The 21,622-nt window shown below is 40.6% G+C and overlaps 1 protein-coding gene across 1 annotated transcript in view; it reads left to right on the top strand.

Moving 5' to 3' along the window:
• The window catches only part of LOC112116014 (probable phospholipid-transporting ATPase VA), a 141,429-nt gene that overhangs the window by 48,184 nt on the left and 71,623 nt on the right, over positions 1–21,622 (top strand). The window contains exon 2 of the mRNA XM_024213290.3: positions 11,629–11,833. Coding sequence (XP_024069058.2) covers positions 11,629–11,833 — 205 coding nt within the window. The remainder of the gene's footprint in view (positions 1–11,628; positions 11,834–21,622) is intronic.

Genomic DNA, 21,622 nt, shown 5'->3' with positions numbered 1-21,622 from the left:
TGGAAGGATATCCTTTGGTCTAAAACAATGCATTGTCTAGTAAACTGATGGTAAGAGCATACAAATATGTATATTGAGAATATTCCATTCTTCATTCATGTCTCCTTTATTGATAGTTGAGGGCAAATGGCAACATTGATTTGCATCCCTTCGGAGACTTCTAAATGTAAGTTATTTTGAAAAGAGGTATGTCAGCATATTAAGAAATATATAGAGTATTTCAGCTGACTTTATCCCATTTATGATCTTTGACAGTCATATGGATTGTAAATCAATGGGACAGAACAAGGAACCTGAGCTCTCTTTGTATGAGGGGAAGAATAGATTGTTCAAGCATAGAGAACTTCAGATCCACCTATCCTCAATGACCTGCTCCAGCAAGTCTGACACATTATTGAGATAGATAGAAAGACTGACTTTACTTCAGCAGCAGACTCGAAATGTGTAAAAAATATGGGCTCTGGTTTTAAGTTGCATACTGGCATTGGTAATACTTACTAATACTCTCACTTAATTTTAATAATAGAATTATTAAATTTTGTAGCTCTTAATTTTTTCAATTAGGACCTCTATTTTCTGGCATATTCTTGCAAGCCACAGTTCATTTTGTGTTTAAAACTGGCACACATAAAAATGGAGATTTGGTTTCATAAACCAACTCTTTAAGAATCATAGCATTATATGCAGTCATGTGCATAAAGTTTGAACTGCCCTCTGTTTTCTGCTGTATATATATTTGGTGTGGGAGGAGGTGGTTCATTGGCATTCCTTCTTTGTATACTCTCTGAGTTAAAGTTTTATTTTGCCAACCTTAACAAAAAAACCCTCCTTGGGAACCACCTCATTATTGTTTTATACCGAAGTATTGGAGACTCTTTTATAAATAGTCAAAAAACTTAGGTGACTTCTACAACATGATTTTGTTGTGAGACCAATATGGTTCTTTCGGCATCTCTTAGTACTTGAAATATAGCTTGAGGCTGTTTCCTTTTCCTCACATTACTTATTCTTGTCTTGTTGGGGAAAGCAGTGATCCAGAAAGATAAGGACAGACAACATAGCCTGGGATAGCAGCTAAATATAGAGAAGTTGGACTACACATAATCTACGATAAATCACTACTGCTTTAAATATACAGCTTGGGGTATTTCAACAAGGGTTACAGCTGCAGCAGTGCAGCTCCGCTGCTGTAGTGTTGTACTGTAGACACTTATTACAGCGACAGATTGGTTTTTCCATCACTGTAATAAATCCATCCCCTCAAGAGGCAGTAGCTAGGTTGACAAGAGAATTCTTCCATCAATCTAGCTTCATTTACAGTGGGAGTTAGGTTGACCTAACTATGTCACACAGTGTCTGAAATTTTTCACACACTCAGTGATGTATATTGTTCGACCTAGATGTCGACCAGGCCTTTAACTATACTTCTCACATCCACCACACTGGAGTACAAGTTAAGGCCTAGTCTGCTGCCAACTACAATGAAAAATAGGATTTTTGCAAGTTCCAATGCTATTTACTGCTCCTTCTAGTCTTGTGGATGTGAAAATGCTGGAAATAGAAGCGCATGTTTCAAATCGGGGTCTCCCCAGGGATTTAAACTGTGAAAAGTCTTCTCATGGAAATCTTACTGGATCTAAATAGAAAATGTTAGGCAATTCTTTTGACTTTGGCCTGGCAATGGCGCTAGCAACAGTGAAAGCAGTAGCATAGACCAACCATCAATTACTTGAGACCTAATTTAGACAGAATGGTGGTAAGAATGCTGGTGGCATCTATAATAGAAGTCTGAAAAATCCACACCCCTGATCGACGTAGTCATACTGACCAAACTTCCCCTTGTAGACAGCGCCAAGTTGGTGTGAGAGCTTCTCTCATCAACTTAGCTTCCACCTTTTGAGGAGGTGGATTAACTATGCCAATGGGAGAGCTCTCTTCCATCAGCTTAGAGCGTCTTCATTAAAACACAGGTGTGTGTGCCGATGCAGTGTTTTAAGTGTAGATGTGCCCTCACTGTCCCTAGCACTGATGGAGCTACATGGCAAAATAACAAGAGGGAGATTTAAGTTTAGTCAAAACAAAACAAAAACAGGCTTTTGCAAGGACTATAAACACCCTCATTTTTCAGGGTGTAAGGCAACCTTTTATTGTCTAAGGTTAGGAAGAAACTTCCTGGGGGCTGGTTATACAAGAAATGTCTACAGCAAAGATTTTTGTACCTACCTCTGAAGCAACTGGTGCTGGCCTCTGAGCTGGGATAATGAGGTAGAAGGACCTTGGCTCTGATCCGGAGTGATATTTTCCCATTGTAGACAATGGCTATGATGTGACAGAGGCAGTGTGAGGCTTTGTTCTTTCTACACATTCCCATCTGATGAAATCTCATAGGAGGAGGAGTGGAATTCTTTAGTGGTACAGTTTAAATAAAAAAAAGTTGTTAAGAATTAAGAAATATGTGCAGGGAGAGATGCTTCAGGCATAGGTTCTTTGCAATCTCTAACCCAAGAATTATACAGATTCATATTTCAGTTTGAGAACAACACCAGAAATACTTTCAGGTCAAGGGAAGACTCATTGAAGTGTAGTGCAGCACCTCTTGTAGGCAGCTTCACTGTCGCATGTAAGGTACTTTCTAAAAGACTGTCGTCTTGGTGCTTTTCTGCCTTTCTTTTACTGGTGATCCCTTCTAGGCATTTATTGTGGTGTGATGTTGGATACAGCAAAGTGTGGCACGGGACAGTGTTTTCTTCAACTTTAATATAAACAACAAGGAGTCCGATGGCACCTTAAAGACTAATAGATTTATTTGGGCTTAAGCTTTCAAGGGTAAAAAAAAGATGCATCTGAAGAAGTGCCACTGGACTCCTTGTTTTTGTTGATACAGACTAACACGGCTACCCCTTGGAACTTTAATATAGAGATCCAACCTGAGAGGACTTACAGATAGCAGCATGCAAAGCTCATCTCACTTGAACCAAACTTTGAACATCACAAGCTGAGATGCCTTAGATGCACCTGGCCTTTGGAGGGGCAATTTTTTGCAGATCCTGAACTAAAATTTGGTTTACACTATTTCCACTTTCTCTTTGATGAATGAAAGAATGGAATGGGGGCAGGGACTCCTGTCATTTTATCCTAACAGGAACATAACAAAAAGAACAGGAAGGGTGGGAAATCCTGAAACTTCATTCACTTTGTCTTGAGAAGAGTGGGGAAAGAGGAATAAAGGCTTTATCTTTTAATAGAGAGGTTGGTATTTGCCTATTGGATACCAAATTTCCTGTAAGAAAAAGGTCATAATTAACAGACAACTTTTGTTCTAAGTAAAGATGAGCTATGAAATTCTGTATGATTTAATAATGCTCACTAACATAGAACTGGAGTTATTGAGCCACAATAGTTTCTGGCTTACTTTCTGCTTACGCAGTCGAGTGGTTAGATAATGTTTGGGTTTCAAAGCAGTGTCTAAAGGGGATATCTTTGCATGGCACAGTTATGTGCAGGAGGATACGTGAAGAAATATTCTTGCAAATAGGATATCAACATCAACAGCAGGTCTGTATGTGTAATTAGCAAGGAAATACTTTTACTGATAGAATTCTTTCCGTGATTAATTTTTTAACTGGAAGATTTGGAATATTATTAAAATAAAAATAATATATTGCATTAAGCAGTGCCTTTCTTCTCGTAAATTACCATTTCTTTACAAACTGCTCTCTATGTTTTGTCCCATTTAGGTGTCCATGTCCCAAACAGTAAAGGTGGTTTCCACCACCTACCTGGCACAGCAATACTACGCTTATAGTTTAGGATATGAAGTGAAAACAACCCAATACGTTCTGCATTTCTGAACGGGTATGAAGAACTCTCTAAGTGTTTGACTAAAAATGCCCACTTGGTTAGATTAGTTTAGGTGTGATTGGATAGGATCAAAATAAATAATAAAGGTACTGTGCAAGGAAGATATGCAATGATGAGGCAGCCAAAAGCAATTTAATTTGAGATTTAAATTCAAATAAACATCCTAAACTATATTGCACTGACTAAACTAGGAGAGGGCATTAAATGGGAGAGAGCTTAAGGGAGGAGGGCTTTAAAATTCTGGGGTGCCTGCTACATAATTTAGGTCTAATGTGTCCTAGAAGAATCATGACTTTGCTTAGGGCTGGGATTGTCTCTCTTCTGTGTTTGTACAGTCCCCAGCGCAATCCCAATTGGGGCCTTTGGGTGCTACCATAATATAAGCCTTTAATAATAAGGTGTATGGTCTCTCTATGATTCAGCATGAGGGAGTTCAATGGGTGTGAGCCTGTTGCTGAGGAGGCTCAGTCCCCTGCAACTCTGAGTTTCATCCTGGGTATCATTACTACCTGAGGAGCACAGCTGTCATGGTATGTCATTGTTGCAAAGAGGTGATTCTTAAGGGCTTGTCTATGCAGAGCAGCAGTGCGCACTAAAGGGGAGTGATTTCTAAAGTGCACCAGTGTGTTGCATGCTAAATGGCCTGTGTAGATCCTGCTGGCACAACTAAAAGTTCCCTACTGCGTGTTAATCTAGCATTGTTTGAAATAGCACTACCTTAATGTTCACTATGGAATTTTTAGTTCATGCCAGCAGGGTCTACACAGACCAGTTAGTGTGCAACACATTGGTGTGCTTTAGAAACCACACCCCTCTGGTAAGCATTGCTATTCCATGTAGACAAGACCAAAGACATCCTGGACAAAGACCATTCAGAGTCCTGAAGAACAGGATCAAGGCCTTACACCAGAAAAGGTAGAAGTGGACAGAGAGCCAGAACTGCGTGTGTAGAGCAATGGTGTGAAATGTTTTCATTGCCTTGCCTTACTTAGGAGAGGGGCTGCAGTGTATCATACCATCTGAAACTTTTTGTGGCATTCACTTTCAGCACCAGGTACTGTACAATGCAGTAGTCGAGCCTAAAGTTGACTAATGCATGGATTTCCATGGCCAGAGCCAACACGCAAAGGGCATGACACAATATCCTAGCCAGTCGAATTTCCCCAATCAATTTTTACACTTTCCCCACAACACTATATGGTATCTATTGGGCACTCTTTTGAGCGCCAACATGACACCTAGCCACAATGAAAGTATACAGTAGATATTCTTTCTTCACAATCTGTCTGCTTGTTGGGAGGAGGATATTCATTTATTTCTATTTGCAGCAATAAATTGAGAAGTGTAAAAAATTCTATCGTTTAAAACAATAAACCCTAAATATACATTGAGGTGATTTTATTATCCAATTATTATGCTTCCTGTAACTTAAAAAAAATACTCTGAGTGGAAAGTCAGTTGTTGGAAGCTAGTGTTTCTTTTTTCTGTTTATGTCAGATCTCATTAAGTGTTCTGCTTTTACGTTTAATCTTGTTATCTCAACACTAAGTTTCTTGGCTGAAAAATCATTTATTCCGGGTATCAAATGTTTCATTACAGTGAACAATTGTAAGATTGCTCTCAGCACAGAAGATAGCACCATGCCAAAAAAAAAAAAAATCATCATTTGCTTCAGATTCTAAAACCTGAGCTGCTGAGGTTCCAGGGGGCTAGGTTTCTCAGAGCAAGAGAAATCAGATTGATTTGTTACAAGAAAGATAGAAGCTCTGAAATTCATTAAAAGGCACATTTATGCCTTATTATTCATACACACTCCTTGTTCTTTTGAGAAGTTTAACATATTTTATGTACCTACCCAATTGCTAATTGATAGTAAATTCTTGGAGGACGATGAACAAGGGAAAAAATGTTAAGGACTCTCAGTATAATATTAAAGACAAGGAATCCATTTAGTAACTTCTGTCATGGAGGGGTTCTGCCCTTTTTATTAGAAGTTTCTCAAGAGAAGTATATTTTCTTCATCTGTTCTATCTAATTAGTATCAGACTCAGATTCTGTTTGTGAATCTTACCGTAGAAACAGATGTTATGGTTTATGGTGGAACAGAGACATATTCTGGACCTTATGTAACCTGCTTTGGTTCTAGTTTCTACTACATGTTTTTCCTTAATTCTGCCACGCACTGTAATCTTACCTAAATGGTTTTCAGCATGTGTCTGTAGCTATTTAGCTTGTTCAATCTTAAGTAATAAACGCATTAGGCTCAGGGATAGCTTTGACTTCTTTAACTGTTTTAAACCTGTCATATTCCCTCCATTTTCTAATGATGATTGATATTGCTTGTCTTCTGTGGTATTGTCTTACCTTATATATCTGGCACCTTCTCTTTTACTGGTTAGGTAACAATACAACTTCTACCACAACATTTTTTAAAAAAAAACAAAAAGAATATCCCAAATGTTGTCACCAGTTTTGCGCTTGTAGCCAAATTACTTTAAATGGATTTTAAGGATTTTTATGGCAGAGCTTGACCTAATATTTTTAGTCCTGTCCCACATCATTTGATGTCATTCTGAGAGGGAATGGGTGAAGAAATTGGTTGGTATCCAGCACTGATCCAAGTGGTGTCTTGGTGGGTTTGTTTTTTGTTTTTGTTTCTCTCCTTTATCCTGTCCTTTAGGGATTGGTTTGCTACCTCCTAAAGCATCTGACCTCCTTTGAAGTGAAGGCAAATGTTGCTTCAAAAGCTAGCCAGCAGGTGATCTTGGAATGGGGGTGGTGTGACATTAAGTGTTAAGGGCCTGCACAAGACTTTGCAGACCACATAAAGTCTGCGTAGGGGGATGCTTAGTGTTTGTGACGCGGTGGGCTAGGCCCAGAGGCCCCAGCTGGAGGCTTCGGGGTCCTACTACACCCCATCCCAGAAAGGAGCAGTAGAGAAATCGTCCCGGCTGCCTAGAGTGGCTGTGGGAGGAAGTAGCCAATCAGAGAGGTTGCATGAAGCAGCCAATCAGGGCCCAGCAGGGCCATATAAAAGAAGCTGCAGTGCTAGAGTCAGTCAGTTGCTGGAGGGTGAGGACCATAATGCATGTCAAAAATAGTGGCTAAACAAGAGCCATCTGACATTTGTCAAAGGCTCACAAGAGGCTGTTAAAGTCAGGGGTGACAGGCATAAGTATTGTCATGGATTAGAAACTGGCTATGAAATAAGAACACATCAGGAATGTGCGGACAGATTTCAGTGTGGCAGAGGGTTACATGGGAGGTCGCAGTAGGGTGGCCCAAGATCTATTTTAGCACAATTAATTTAATGTATTCATTAATGAGCTGGGAAATAGTGAAAAGAGAGGTGGCAAAATTTGCAGATGATGCACAATTTAGACTATTCAGTAGAGAAGACAGGGAGACACTTCACCTATCCATTTCACAAATGGGCAGTACAATGGCAAAAAAAAACATGGTTTGCAAATACACATAAGAAGGAATAATAACTACACTTCCACCTTACTATGTTCTAAATTAACTGTAACTGCTCAAGAAAAAGGCCTGGGCATTATTGTGAACAGCTCAGTCAAAAATAGACTTTCAAAGTGCAGTAGTAATTTTTGTTTGTTTGTTTTAAAGGTAGAATGTATAAAAATGAATGGAAGACAATGTCAACATATTATAATGCCACTTTGTAGAAATCTATGGTACACCCTCACCTGGAATACTGTGTTCTCAGAGGCATGGAAAGATTTTCATATAAAAGAGGGATTGAACTGGGGTTCTCAGAAAGACTGGAGCTATGAGTAGACACTATACGTTAGAGAGACAAGGTGGGTGAGGTAATATCTCTTATTGAACCAACTTCTGTTGGTGAAAAAGACAAGCTTTTGAGCTACACAGAGCTCTTCAGGTCTGGGAAAGGTACTCAGAGTATCACAGCTAAATACAAGGTGTCAGAGGCAGGAACTAGATTATATGGACCTGATATGGCAGTTCCTCTGTTCCTAATTAAGGGGGAACTACTCTGTGTCCCTGGCATGTGTGCAAACACTCTTACAGTACGTCCATCCTTAAAAAGGCATTTGACATTCTAGTCCAAGATCTCCCTTCCTATGGCAGATAGTGTACCGGTGTGATAGTTGCCAAGTGTGTGGGAGATTAGGAAATGCTTGAAATGCAATGCTTTTTAAACAATATAAATTAATTAAAAGTTGTTAGGCACTATAGCCTGCAGGACTGATGTCTCATTTTTAGTCTTGTAACACTTATATAGCACCACTGATTACAAATGCATTTGAACTTCATTCACTTCCACAGTTAAATTTAAAAAGATCAAGAGTAGCAGTCACATGTGAAAGTGTTCTGAGTTACTGCTTGCATAGCTAACAAACCTTTCAGATCTGTGATCCAGTGATTTGTACTACATTACTGCACTCTTGGTTTCAAAGCAATTCATACTCATTAGTAGGAAAAGTTAAATGCTAGTTTCAGACTGGTCGTGGAGGGAATAAGGAATATATCTACAGCCAATGTGAAAATTATCTGCCCTTGTTAGGCTATCATGTTTTACACTTAGAGCTCTTATTAATCTGTAGTGATCTTTATTTAAAAAGAGGATACAACCATAATTTTCATTCCTCCTCTTATAAACTGGGCATAGGGAAGGGACAGCTAAGAAAGATACATCCCTGCCCCATTACCTGACATTTTATTGTTTGATGTGTATGTTAAATAAATACATAGATGCTGAGTAACTCTGACACCAGTGGAGTCAAAACAACAATGAATTAGGTACATAGTGTGACGGGTTGGATCACAGAAACCCCCTGGGAGCTGTCACCTGATGTGCTCGGACTACTTCTACCCCTGTTTTCCCTGCCAGCTCAGGACTCCAGCACCCTGTCTTGCTGAGCCAGATACTCCGGTCTGCTCCAACAAAGACCCAGGGTCTGAATTACTTGCCCCAGAGCTGCAGGTTTACCTGAAAGCAGCTCACAGAAGTGTTCCTGTCTTTAACACTCAGATGCCCAACTCCCAATGGGGTCTAAACCCAAATAAATCCGTTTTACCCTGTATAAAGCTTATACTGGGTAAACTCATAAATTGTTCGCCCTCTATAACACTGATAGAGATATGCACAGTTGTTTACTCCCCCAGGTATTAATACATACTCTGAGTTAATTAATAAGTAAAAAGTGATTTTATTAAATACAGAGAGTAGGATTTAAGTGATTCCAAGTAGTAACAGACAGAACAAAGTAAGTCACCAAGCAAAATAAAATAAAATGCGCAAATCTATGTCAAATCAAACTGAATACAGATAAGATCCTCACCAGTTCCAGAATGCTCCCTTTTACAGACTAATCTCCTTTTAGCCTGGATCCAGCAATCACTCACACTCCTTGCAGTCACTGCCCTTTGTTCCAGTTTCTTCCAAGTATCCTGGGGGGTGGTGATGCTCTCTCTTTAGCCAGCTGAAGACAAAATGGAGGAGTCTCCCAGGGGTTTAAATAGACTTTCTCTTGTGGGTGGAGACCCCCTCCTCACTCCTATGCAAAGTTCAGCTCCAAGATGGAGTTTAGGAGTCACCTGAGGAGGTCACATGTCCATGCATGACTCACAGTTTTTACAGGTAGCATCCATTGTTTACATGCTACCTTGAATGTCCTCAAGTAGACTTCTTATGTGGATTGGAGCCTTCCAAGATCCATTGTCCTTTAAGTGTTTCTTGATTGGGTACTTAATTTCAACATTCCTTTCTCCAGGAACTGACCAAATGCTCTACTAAGATTATTTAGAAATCAAGCCAGTACACAGCCAATATTCATAACATTCATAACTTCGAATACAAAAATGATACATGCATACAAATAGGATTAAAACATTCAGTAGATCATAACCTTTGAGATATGTTACATGGCATCTGTAGCATAAAACACATTCTAAGCATATTTCCATAAAGCCTTATGGGAGGTACCGTCACACATATGTCCAGATTTTTAAAAGTATTTAGGTGTCACTGTGCTTAGGATTTAGGAACCTAAATCTTATTTTAAAAAGGGATGGCACCTAATGCTTAAATCCCTTTTGAAAATGAATTTTAGGCTCCTGAACCAGTTAGATGTTGCAATCCCTGAGTGCAGCAATACCTAGATTCCTTTAAAAAATCTGGGTCATAATTTTTAACAGTAATTCTAAAAGTTACCAGGTCTTCTGTGTTTTGATCTAGTTAAAAATCTATTCAGGATCTTCATATAGAAAACATATTTTTAAGGAATACATGTAAAGTACACAAAATGTCAAACTTTTTTCCATTTCAGAATCCTGTTCTGTTGGCATAGGTGGTGTCAAGGAAGAACAACGGCAGTGCCAATTGCAATGTAACAACAATGGCAACCATCTAGGATACTGTGCTGTGTCATTTCATTAAGTTTTAATATACTGGTAGTTTAGGAAAGTGTCAAAAGTAGCTATTTCCCATTTGCAGTAGGTGTTTTGCAAAGTTAATATCTTGGCTGTTTTAAAAATAAATTTCTTTTAAAATACCAAAGGGAAGAATTTACACTAATGCTTTTTTAAAAGCATTTTATTTTAACTAGAGTTAATTAAACAGGCACCTGTTCTTTTTCCCCCTGCTCCTAACAAAAAAAAGTTACCAATTAACTCATTTAAAAAAATAGAGAGGTTTAATGAGCAGATTTAGATTAACAACATATATGTTAATGTTTCAACTAGATAAATCTTTGAAGTGACAAAGAAATTCAGCTGCAAAATAGAAGGTTTACAATGGCTGGGCAGAGAGACTATTAACTACTGTATACAACAGATGTCACTATAGTTAATGTGTCACTATAAAAGCCCACGTTAAGGAAACAAGAATGTCCTCTCCCCACACTCTATTTGTGGCTGCGTTTTTCAGCAGAGATGCCGTGGTGACTCTAGCTTAGTGTTTTTTTTACTGGAATTCATTTGGGTTGTGTATTTTTGGCTCTTGGGTCTAAGTTTCACATGCAGCACCACACAAAGTTCATCCTTATAAGTCATAGTAGTTGTTAGTAGTCAGTGGGGAGAGGAAAAACACTTGTATGCTGGATTTCTTTAAAGAGTAATTCCCAAAGATGTTTGACTTTTTATATATTTGCATTACAGTGTGTGCAAATATTTTCATTGCTTCTTTTGAAGGCTAGACTGGGCTGATACAGGGTGGCACATAGCTGTGGTGCCTCAGGAACAGTGCAAGGAAGGAGTTGTGCCTCAGAGAGGCCTGGCCAATTCCTTTCCTGTTCTACCCTCGCCCCTGGAGGTGGGGTACGAATCTATTACTGGCCTTCATCAATAGCAGGTAACTAACCCCCTCCTCTGCACTGGTTAAGCTGAACTGATTGGTGCACTGCGATGGGGGAGGAGCCATGGCCAACCCATCTGTCAAGGGTAGGAGTAATGGGTGTACGGAACCTATTTACCCCAATGTACTCATGCCCAGGAGGTAGGTAGGCCATTTAGAGGCTGAAAGGAAGGTGTCTTGTTCTCTTTTATGCCACCAACAAACCACACAGCCTAGCCTGTGGTCTAGCCCTTAATAATTGTTATCCAGCCACATAGCCACAAAAAGGGTGATGAAGAGATCATCTGATTTTTCTAAAGAGGGAGAATTTGAGAATACCTTGGTGATTTTTCACAAAGACTCTGTGGTCCAGCCTAAAATCCAAACAGACTAGACTGAGACATCCCTACCTGGTCAGTGTTTTGATGTATTTCCTGTACATGTCTCTTTGTCAGGAATGAAAAGAAATATATGAACAGATATTGGAAAGAAGTAGAAGTTGGCGACTTTGTTCAGCTTCGTTGTAATGAAATCATACCTGCTGACATATTGCTGCTCTCTTCAAGTGACCCTGATGGGCTGTGTCATATAGAAACTGCTAACCTGGATGGGGAGACCAATTTAAAACAAAGACAGATAGTGAGGAGATTCTTAGAGTTGGTAAGTCAACATCTTTCATTTTTATTTAAGATAATGGTTTGTTTAAACTCAATAAGTGATTCACCAGTCCAGAACCACACCAATCAATTAACCTTTCTTCTTCTAGCAGGACTGGTGCTCCCCTGCAATTAGAATTAAACTGCTAGTATATGCCAACAGTTACCTCAGATACCATTATGCAGTTATTGCCACATTCTTTGAAAATGGAGATATTTGGTAATTGTGTGGGGCAGGCAAACGTTACTTTTTTTTAATGACTTGTATTTTGGTTTTTGTATCACATTTTTAACTGTTCTTTCTGTAGATAGTTTTCAACATAGAAAATAACTATTTTTCATGTCTGTGGGCCAAATCACTTTCAGTTGGAAATTCTACCTAAAAATCCATGTCCCAGTATGTCCCTCTAGCTTTAATGGTACAGCATGCATGTATTTTAATGGTGTATTTTCAGCCGGCGAGAGCACAAGCTACAAAAGTTGCCTCACTGCTCTCTTGTCGGCATTCATCTCTCCACGACAACATTGTGCATGCAAATAAACAAACAAACCCAGGAGGTCAGAAATAGGAGGTGCTTTGTATGAAATGATTGGAAAACTAGCTTGAGGTTTACTTAATCTAGCAATCGTACTTGAGTATTAATTATATGTAACATAGTGATAATAGCACTGCTCTAACTCACAGAGGTGCTGTGATTGTGAGGCACTCCAATACTGCAGTAATGAGGCCCATTTAAGTACCAAATATAGATTGAAGTCAAAGACAAAACTGGCATTTATTTCAGTGAAAGCCCCCCCCAAGTCAAATATTGAAAAAGAGTTCCAAAGAAAACAGCACATGACTACCTCCTCCTAGAATAACTCAGAAAGCACTAAATACCCAATTCCTGGTTTCAATGTCAATTAAGTTGTCAGCAGCGTGCATACCTGCAATTTCAAAGTCTAGGGCAACTGCAGCATCCTGTAATTCCCTCAGCAATATGCTAGCAGTCCTTATTAAAGTACTGGCCAAAACCCCTGGCATGTGACGTCACTATATGTGTTTCACTAATATAAGAAGAGTCTTTACAACCTTTGAAAAACTTGCCCTGGTGCGTGTTGAACAGTGATATGTCAGAGGCAGTTCCTTTGAGTCACTTTTTAGACAACCAAATGACTGGGAAGATTGGGGTGGGTTCTCTGTTCCTAAAATGATGTTCACCCCTTCTCTGGACCCAGCTGAATCATCCCCACCAGAGATGGTTTATTCTTGGGGCTCAGAAATATGTTTCTGAAGAACATATTTTTTCCACCAAGTGTTATAAAAGAAATCCCATGGGAGCCTGTCCCCAAATTCCCTATGAGAACTCCATCCCACGCCATTAATTCATTGGAGCTGAATGCTGCTACATTATCAGTATGTACAGTAAAATTAGTCTTAATATGTCTGTTGCCATGTGGCACTGGCTCATTCCACAGCACTCTTGTTTAAATGGGAAACAAACGAATAGATTGTGCAGTCCTTCCTCCCTCCTCTTTATAGAACACACACGTCACAGGGCAAGATGTGGGAACCCATTGTTAAAATATCAGCAGCACATCACAGGATTTGAGCTAACATTCCCGTAGCAAGCATTGAGAAAGATTTAATGTCAATGATTTTTTTCTTAAATGTGTGAAGTAGGTCAAGAAGTACTATGATTTCCATTTTACAGACAGGGACAAGTTCTTTAGCACCCTTTCCTGTGCTGGGCATGAGGAAGAGAGGAGGTAGCATGCCACATGGGATGGGAAAGCCACTTTTATGACTCCCTAATTCTGTCCCAGTTCAGAGTCCCTACCTTGTCCCCACCCATGCAATTTACAGCATGCCAGGTCTGCCCTAAGTTGCATGCCATAAAGAGCCATGTCACCAATACAGACTAGCCAGAGTGCAGTGCTTGACACGCATGCCTCTTCTAGACCCCAACACACTCTCATTTGTCAGGGTCAGACTGAGGAGCCTGTGCAGAGCTGTTATGCCAGCTCTATATTGGTCTGAGAATTCCCCTGCAAAGAGGGGTGATCTTCCAGGGCAGTCTATACCCCCTTTATGGCCTCTACACATTCCATACGGCGTATACAGGGCCCAGAGAGTGACTTTCCCAAAACTAGAGATGGTCAGTATTCCTGGCTGCCAGTCCTGTGCTCAGAAAACACCGTTTTCTTACCGGAACAACATCTGTCCACTAGAGATTGGATGGTTCATTTGTCAGCAGTACTTTGAATCACAGCAAGCAATTACAATGGCAGTCCTGAGACTGAGGATGCAGCACTTTGCAGGCCTTATCACACTCTAAACCAGGGATCAGCAACCTCTGGCACGTGGCTCTCCAGGGTAAACACCCTTGCGCGCCAGACCGGTTTGTTTACCTGCTGCGTCCGCAGGTTCGGCCGATCGCGGCTCCCACTGGCCGTGGTTCACCGCTCCAGGCCAATGAGGGCTGTGGGAAGCGGCGTGGGATGAAGGATGTGCTGGCCGCCGCTTCCCGCAGCCCCCATTGGCCTGGAGCGGTGAACCATGGCCAGTGGGAGTCGCGATTGGCCAAACCTGCGGACGTGGCAGGTAAACAAACCGGCCCGGCCCACCAGGGTGCTTACCGTGGTGGGCCGCATGCCAAAGGTTGCTGATCCTTTGGGGGGAGGGATAACTCAGTGGTTTGAGCATTGGCCTGCTAAACCCTGGGTTGTGAGTTCAATCCTTGAGGGGGCCATTTAGGGATCTGGGGCAAAAATCTGTCTGGGGATTGGCCCTGCTTTGAGCAGGGGTTTGGACTAGATGACTGTCTGAGGTCCCTTCTAACCCTGATATTCTCTGATTCTATGATCCCTGCTCTAAACAAATGTGCAGAAGGCGCATGAAGATCCTAGAATTGTTTCTGCAGCATTTGTGGCCGTCTATTGGTCTTCTCAGCTGGTGAATCCCAAGAACCTAATTTTTATGATGGAGTAACTAGAAATATAAATTATTTCAATTCTGCCTTGATTTATCTGAATAATAATTAGTATGTTGGGAACATTATTGTTACTTAGTATTGTTTGCATGTTAATAAATGTGATACTTCTGACATAAAACCTATACTTTCTGTATATGATCATACGTCCCATTGATACTCAAACTGTGAAATCAATCCTTGACGCTGTACACGATTTTAATTTCATGGGCTGTATTGCCATTTCTCTGGCTTTTGAAGAATCTAATTTGAATGTGTGATTCTTTGGTATATATTTACATCAGGTAGGCTAGCAAATAAACGATCACTCAAGCAAGTAGGTGAGAGATTCATTTGTGTAATTACAGTTTAAAGATCTGATTCTCCTGAAACCAATCAATATTTGAAGTGCTACTGCACAGTAATTGAGTTTACTAATCTTTTTTCCTCATTTTGCCATAAATTTATAAGAGGCAATTTCTTTTTTTTTTTAAATTTACTGATTTGCACTTAACCAGTAGTTTTTATTTCAGTATCCCTGTATGTCTGATCTTATGTAAACAAATCTTTGGAGAACAATTCTATTTAAAATGAATAAAGCAGCTCATGAAATGGAATATTTCAGAATTTTTTATTTTTCTTATAGCTTGTCATGATGCTCAGTGCTGGGTTTTTTTTAATGGTTCTTCTGGGAAGGAAAATATAGGGAGAGATTTTTCAAAGGCATTTGTGCCTTTGAAATTCTCCCCCTTAATATTTAGGTACTGTAGTCTCCGGACCTAGATACTATGGAGATTGGTATATTCAAAAACCTTAAAATAATCAGAAATTTCCTTTCATATAATTTGCCTTTAGATCAGAAAAAAAAAAGGGGATTTCTTTCATACTGGGGCATGGATCAGATCAATGTGTGTATTGAGACACATTGGAAAGTTAAGCTGAGAATACTTTTCTATACCCAAGTTTTGAGTGACCTAATGTTCTAGCAGTGAACAACCAGGACTCTTTTTGGAAAAGCTTAGTGTATCTTGGTGGTATACCAAGTTCCTGTTAAACTCTAACCCACCCTATTTGTTCTTTATGTCACAGCAAACATTTGAGTGTGCTGTACCTAATAGGAGCCACATTGTGCAGGAAAAATCAATGTGTTTTCTGTATTACTGTGCAGGCTGTTTTACCACCACACCCTCTATAATTGCTTATGGAATGTTGTACATGTGTTTAAAATATTTTGTCCAACCACTCTTCTGAGAGTGGCTAAGCAGATGCAGCCTTCATTACAGGGATCAATCCTTCCTTTCAGGTTTCATAAGGATGATTTAGAATATTTTGCTAGTATTAATCTAAACTCACGAAAAACATTTACATTCTTAATGCACTGCAGAATGAAACAACCCAAATATTTGTATTTAGTGTGTTCCTAACAAAATCCACAAAGGCTCTTTTAGATATTGTTCACCAGATTATGGTTCATAAAACCACTGGCCATGTTGTGGGACATAGGTGGAGGGCATCAATTCAGCAGGAGCCCCGGGACAAGGCTCTGGGGGGAGTGCATATTGGAGCAGCAGCGGCACCACCCTTTGAAAAGCTGGACTGTGTTCCTCTTCATACCTGGCCAATGGAGGATCAAGTCTTAACCCCTGCCCTCTTTCTTTCTGAAGAGCTGGGCCTTGTCTATACACAGTCGTGTACTAGTTTGATTAAATAGATTTAGATGAAGTGGTTCTGCTAAACCAGTGAAAATTCCTGTGTGGAGGCACATTTATTTTGGTTTATTTTGGACACTTTGGATTCACACTTTCCTGTTTCAATTTAACTTAAGTCAGTAAAAAAATCAATTTGCAAGTCCTAATCAACTTAAGCTAAACTGGAAATAAACATGGTCTAAACCTAAATAAAAGCATCCACACAGAGCCTTCTGCATTGGTTTAACTAAACCAGTTTAAAGTAACTCCTAAAGCTAAACCAGTGCAACTGCACACATAGGCTACGTCTACACTACGGGAGGGGGGATCGATTTCAGATACACAAATTCAGCTACGGGAATAGCATAGCTGAATTCGACGTATCTGATCCGACTTACCCCGCTGTGAGGACGGCGGCAAATCGACCATCGCGGCTCCCCTGTCGACGGCGCTTACTCCTACCTGGGCTGGTGGAGTACGCGCGTCGATTCGGAGATCGATTATCGCGTCCCGACGAGACGCGATAAATCGATCCCCAAGAGATCGATTTCTACCCGCCGATCCGGGCGGGTAGTGAAGACAAGCCCATAGACTGACTCTATCATTGCTGGTGCCACTAGCTGTATGCTTGAGGTCAGGTCTACACTACAAAGTTTTGCCAGCGTAGCTATATCAGGATGGGGGGAGGGGGGGAATCACACCCCAACCAACATAACTATGCCAGCAAAGCTCCCGATGTAGCTACAGCTTATACCAGCACAAGGAGTGCTTTTGCCAGTATAGCTTGTTATTTGGGGAGAAAGTTTAACTGTACTGGCAAAAGAACTCCTTTTGCTAGTATAAGCTGTGTTTCCACAAGGGGGATAGCCTTTATAATATAAACTAGCCCTGAGAGATTGTGGCTTAACCCCATGAAAGTGCAAAGATGGTAAAAGAAGAATCCTTGCTTCCCTTTCCTTTTTCTACCCACTCCATCCATCCATAGAGGGCCAGCCTCAATCTAGCTCTGTGTGTACCTATCTGAAAGGACTAGTAAAAATACTAAATTATAATGAATAATTAGATGGAGATTGACTAATCATAATGCTTGGTCGTATTTAGAGATGTAAATACTTTGGATGGACATGAGCAGGCTGCACAACATTTCTAGCAACTTTCTGGTGTAATTCCCCATGCACTCCTTTTTTTAAAAAAAAAAAAGTTCATGGAGCTAAGTAAAGTTACTTTAAAATTCCAGATATGTGAATGTTAAAATAGCAGACTAATGCTCTATCCCACACACATTGCCAAAATTAGATTCACCATAGGGAAAAGAGAGTTTAAAAAAAATCCCACAACAAGCAAAAAAGAGAAACCAACTTCCTCATTTTGTATTTTTTGTACTGCAATGTAGTTAAACTAAAAACTGACTTTTTTTTTTAGCTGAAGCTTTCAGTGAAACAAGTCTTTTTCAGAATTCCCAAACTTGACATGTCACACTGTATTATATAGGCTTTTTGTTATGCAACGCAAAATGCTAACACGTCAAGCCCATTCAAAACCACAGATCAAAGGCAGGCTTTTAATTTTCACCATGTCAGTAGAAGTAAAACCTTTCAAAGCAACACAAATGTATTTTTTAAAAGTTGAAACAGGGTGAAAAACACACCATTTGTACTGCTGTACCATATCCTTTCAGGTAATGCTGTGTTCAGAGACAGCTTCTGAGAAAATTGTGGATGTCTCTAATTATGAAAATATATTTCTAAGAAGATGATATAGCAACTAGCAAGACAAAGTAAAACAGCAACAAATAGAACATCTTATTGAGTATAAAATTTAAAGTGGGTCCTTAGCAAGTGGAAGGATTATAAATCTGTTTACTTTTAGAATTTTTAGTTAATATAATAGTTTAGCACTTTTTCACTCCGTCACTACCTTTGTGTTGTTGTCTCGTGATTACTTTTGCAGTGGCAGGGGGAAGTTATGCAAATGATTAAAGAATAGTTCAGTTCCTGTGTGGTCGATGTGAAATGAGTTGATTATCTCATTCTAGTTTCCAGTGTGTAGGTGTCCACATCGCTATTCTTACTGTCAAGATTTATTGGCAGTCTCATTACAGAGGCTAAGGATTTGAGTAGGCATTGGTCAAAATTTTCAGACCTGGGCATCTAACCCGAGGCACCTAAATAAATGGTGTGATTTTTTTTTTCAAAGGTGCTGAGCACTTGGCATCTCCAGTTACTTTTGTGCCTAAATATGGGTTATGGGGCCTAACTTAAAGTATCCAGGGTTGAAAATCCTACTCATGGAGACTGAAATACCCTCGTGTTCCTAAAGGTGGTCCCTTCAGCCCAGAGTCAAGGTGCAGGGGTAAAGCTGGGGAGGGGGAATGCGTAATGCTACCGCGCATGTATATATCTGCTATGTGGAGAAATAGGAGACTTCAGATCTGGAGAAAAAATGTTAAACTAATTTTCTGCTACAAAAGGGGTAAATTTTTAAATTTAAAGCAAGTTAAGAGCAGGTTTTTTGTCCTTTCCTTTAAATTTTCCTGGTTGTTGCTGGTTCGAGCTGTCAACTCCAATGTTTTGTGACTGTTTTGCATCATTTAAATATGGCCTTCTTTAACAAAACCAAATGTCGTGGTTGGTTATTCCTTAGTCCTAGATACTAATTGCTGTGCCTGTTGGGAAGGGGAAATCATTTTATAATATCTGTTACCAAATATGATTTTTTTCTCATCAAACACTGAGCATTTTTGAATTAAGGACCAGAGTAAGGCTACGTCTACACTAACACTTTTATTGGTGTAATTTATGTCGCTCCGGGGTATGAAAAGACCCCTCCTAAGTGTCATAAGTTACACCGACAGAAGCGTTGGTATGCCCAGTGCTGTGTCAGTGGGAGACAGTCTCCCACCGAGATATCTACTGCTGCTCATTGGAGGTGGTTTAATTATGTCGACAGCAGAGCTCTCTCCCGTCGGCATAGAGTGGCTACATGAGCAATCTTACAGCGGCACAGCTGCATCAGTACGGCTGTGCCGCTGTAAGTTAACTAGTGTAGACATGGCCTAAGGCGCTCTGGAGCAGCATGACAAACAGCTCCCCATGGCACTGCCCCTAGTGCCCCACCCCCATTTCATAGCCACACCCTCATATGGAGGGGCAATGACAAGGGCTCCTCCCATTCCACAGAGGTAAGGTCAGCAGCATGGGACCACCTCTATTTCATGGAACCACAACAGGGCTTCACAGGCTTCATTTCTCCTCCAAAAAGGTAGGGGTGGCAGCAGAGAGGTTATGTTTCTAAAGCATGGCTCATGGGCTCGTCAACATTTACGCAACAAGGAACTCATGTTAATTGGTAAAACAGACACTTAGCTAGGTCCGGACAACAGCATCACAGAAATGTTAACTTACCCAGAGTGGTTCTCAAGTTCCCCAACTCTCTCCTATATGGTGTATGTCAACTACAGAGTTATTAATCATAGATTTATTGTTAATCCCCCCATTTCCCCTGCTCCTCCCTCAGCAGAGCTATCATAGAGGTACCTGGCTCTGGTATTACGTGAGGATGGGGTCTTCTTAATACTATGATAGCATCAGGAACACTAGTGCAGCAAGTCTGTGATAATGGCTGATGTTTAAAAAAAATATATGATTCCAGGCTAAGACTTTATGCCAGTTTCTGGTTTGGAGAGCATTGTTATCACTTAGTTATATAACCTAGAAATTAGAGACTATAATGGAAAGACTGACACAAATGTAACAGTGGTGTCATCACTAATGGTATCCTTTATAAGTCAAATCTAATGCTCCATTTTCATTATCCATATTAGAACTGTTCTGTTTTCTCCAACAGCGAGAACTGGAATCTCACAGAAGCAGAGGCTCCCTGCAGGTTACAGATTTCACCCATTTGCAAAATAAGATTAGAATCAGCCTATATAAACACTTCTTCTGTGTAATGTCCTGAGATCAACTCTTTTATCTAAATTGCATTTCTGAGATGGAAATGCAATAGGTACATCAGGCTTCACCATTTACATCTGGTATCCCATTAATCTCAGAATTTACTATTTATAAAGGACATTTCCATCACCAGTCACTGCTTTGTGGTGTTGGGGCTCTGGAGTTCCATTTTAAAATTGTGCAGCAAAGAGAGAGCAAGAGAGCTGTGTGCCAGCACCAATGAAAGCGCCTATCTTACAATTTCCAAGAGAACTCATGTAAGAGCAGAGAAACATAAATACATGGAAGAATTGCACCCCTACCCTCTGACTGATCCTCTTCATGGGAGGGCAGTGACCCTTCTCCCTCCCTTTTTTCTCTCCTTCCCTTCCCTTTTGGCAGATCTTTGTGGGAGGGGAGAGAGTATGCCCAAGGGCTCCCCTCTTGCCAGCAGCTTCTTTTAAGAGATGAGGAGGAGGCTTAACAACTCACTTTCCCTGCTTCCTGCTTTTATTTCCTTTTCCCAGCAACAGTTCTACCCATGAGTAGTCTGAGCAGCCCTCACCCCTGACTATTGGGGATATGTCTACACAGCTCGCAGGAGCTTCCCTGTCCCAGTCAGCATACTCGAGTTAGCGCTCTAAAAACAGCTCTGTAGACATTGCTTTGACGCTATGGCTCAGGGTGTAGCTTGAGCCCTAAAGCCCACCCATCTCCCGAAGCTACAGACCCTGAGTGCCAGCTCAAGCTGCAAATTCCAAGTGCAGTCTGCAGTTACGTTTAGAGCCGCTAGTGTGAGCCCCACGAGCCCAAGTCTCTCGACCCAGGCTGGGAGGCTTGCTGCCACAGGCTGTGTAGACACTCCCTAGGAGCAGGGCCGGTGCAAGGATATTTTGCGCCTTAGGCGAAACTTCCACCTTGCGCCTCCCACCTCCCCCCCCCCCAGAGCATCGCTTATTATAAACTTTCAAAAATGAATACTGCATAATATGGCATTGTTCATTAGAATTAATACATATTCGGCTTGAAAATTTATTAATTTCATTATTTAGACTACATATTTAATGAAAATAAATGAATAACCTGACAGGGTGTGGGGCTGGCTGGCTTTGGGTATGGGGGTGCGGGGTTTGCTGGAGACAGGGGGGTGTGGGGATGGCTGGCTTTAGGTATGGGGGTGCGGCAGGGGCTGGCTGGAGAAAGGGGGTGCGGGGCTGGC

This window comes from Terrapene carolina, unplaced genomic scaffold, assembly GCF_002925995.2.
Source record: "Terrapene carolina triunguis isolate 2854851 unplaced genomic scaffold, T_m_triunguis-2.0 Scaffold25, whole genome shotgun sequence".
Lineage (NCBI taxonomy): Eukaryota > Metazoa > Chordata > Testudines > Emydidae > Terrapene > Terrapene triunguis.
The sequence above is the reverse complement of the archived record's forward strand: the minus strand, read 5'-3'. Positions and strand labels throughout refer to the sequence as shown.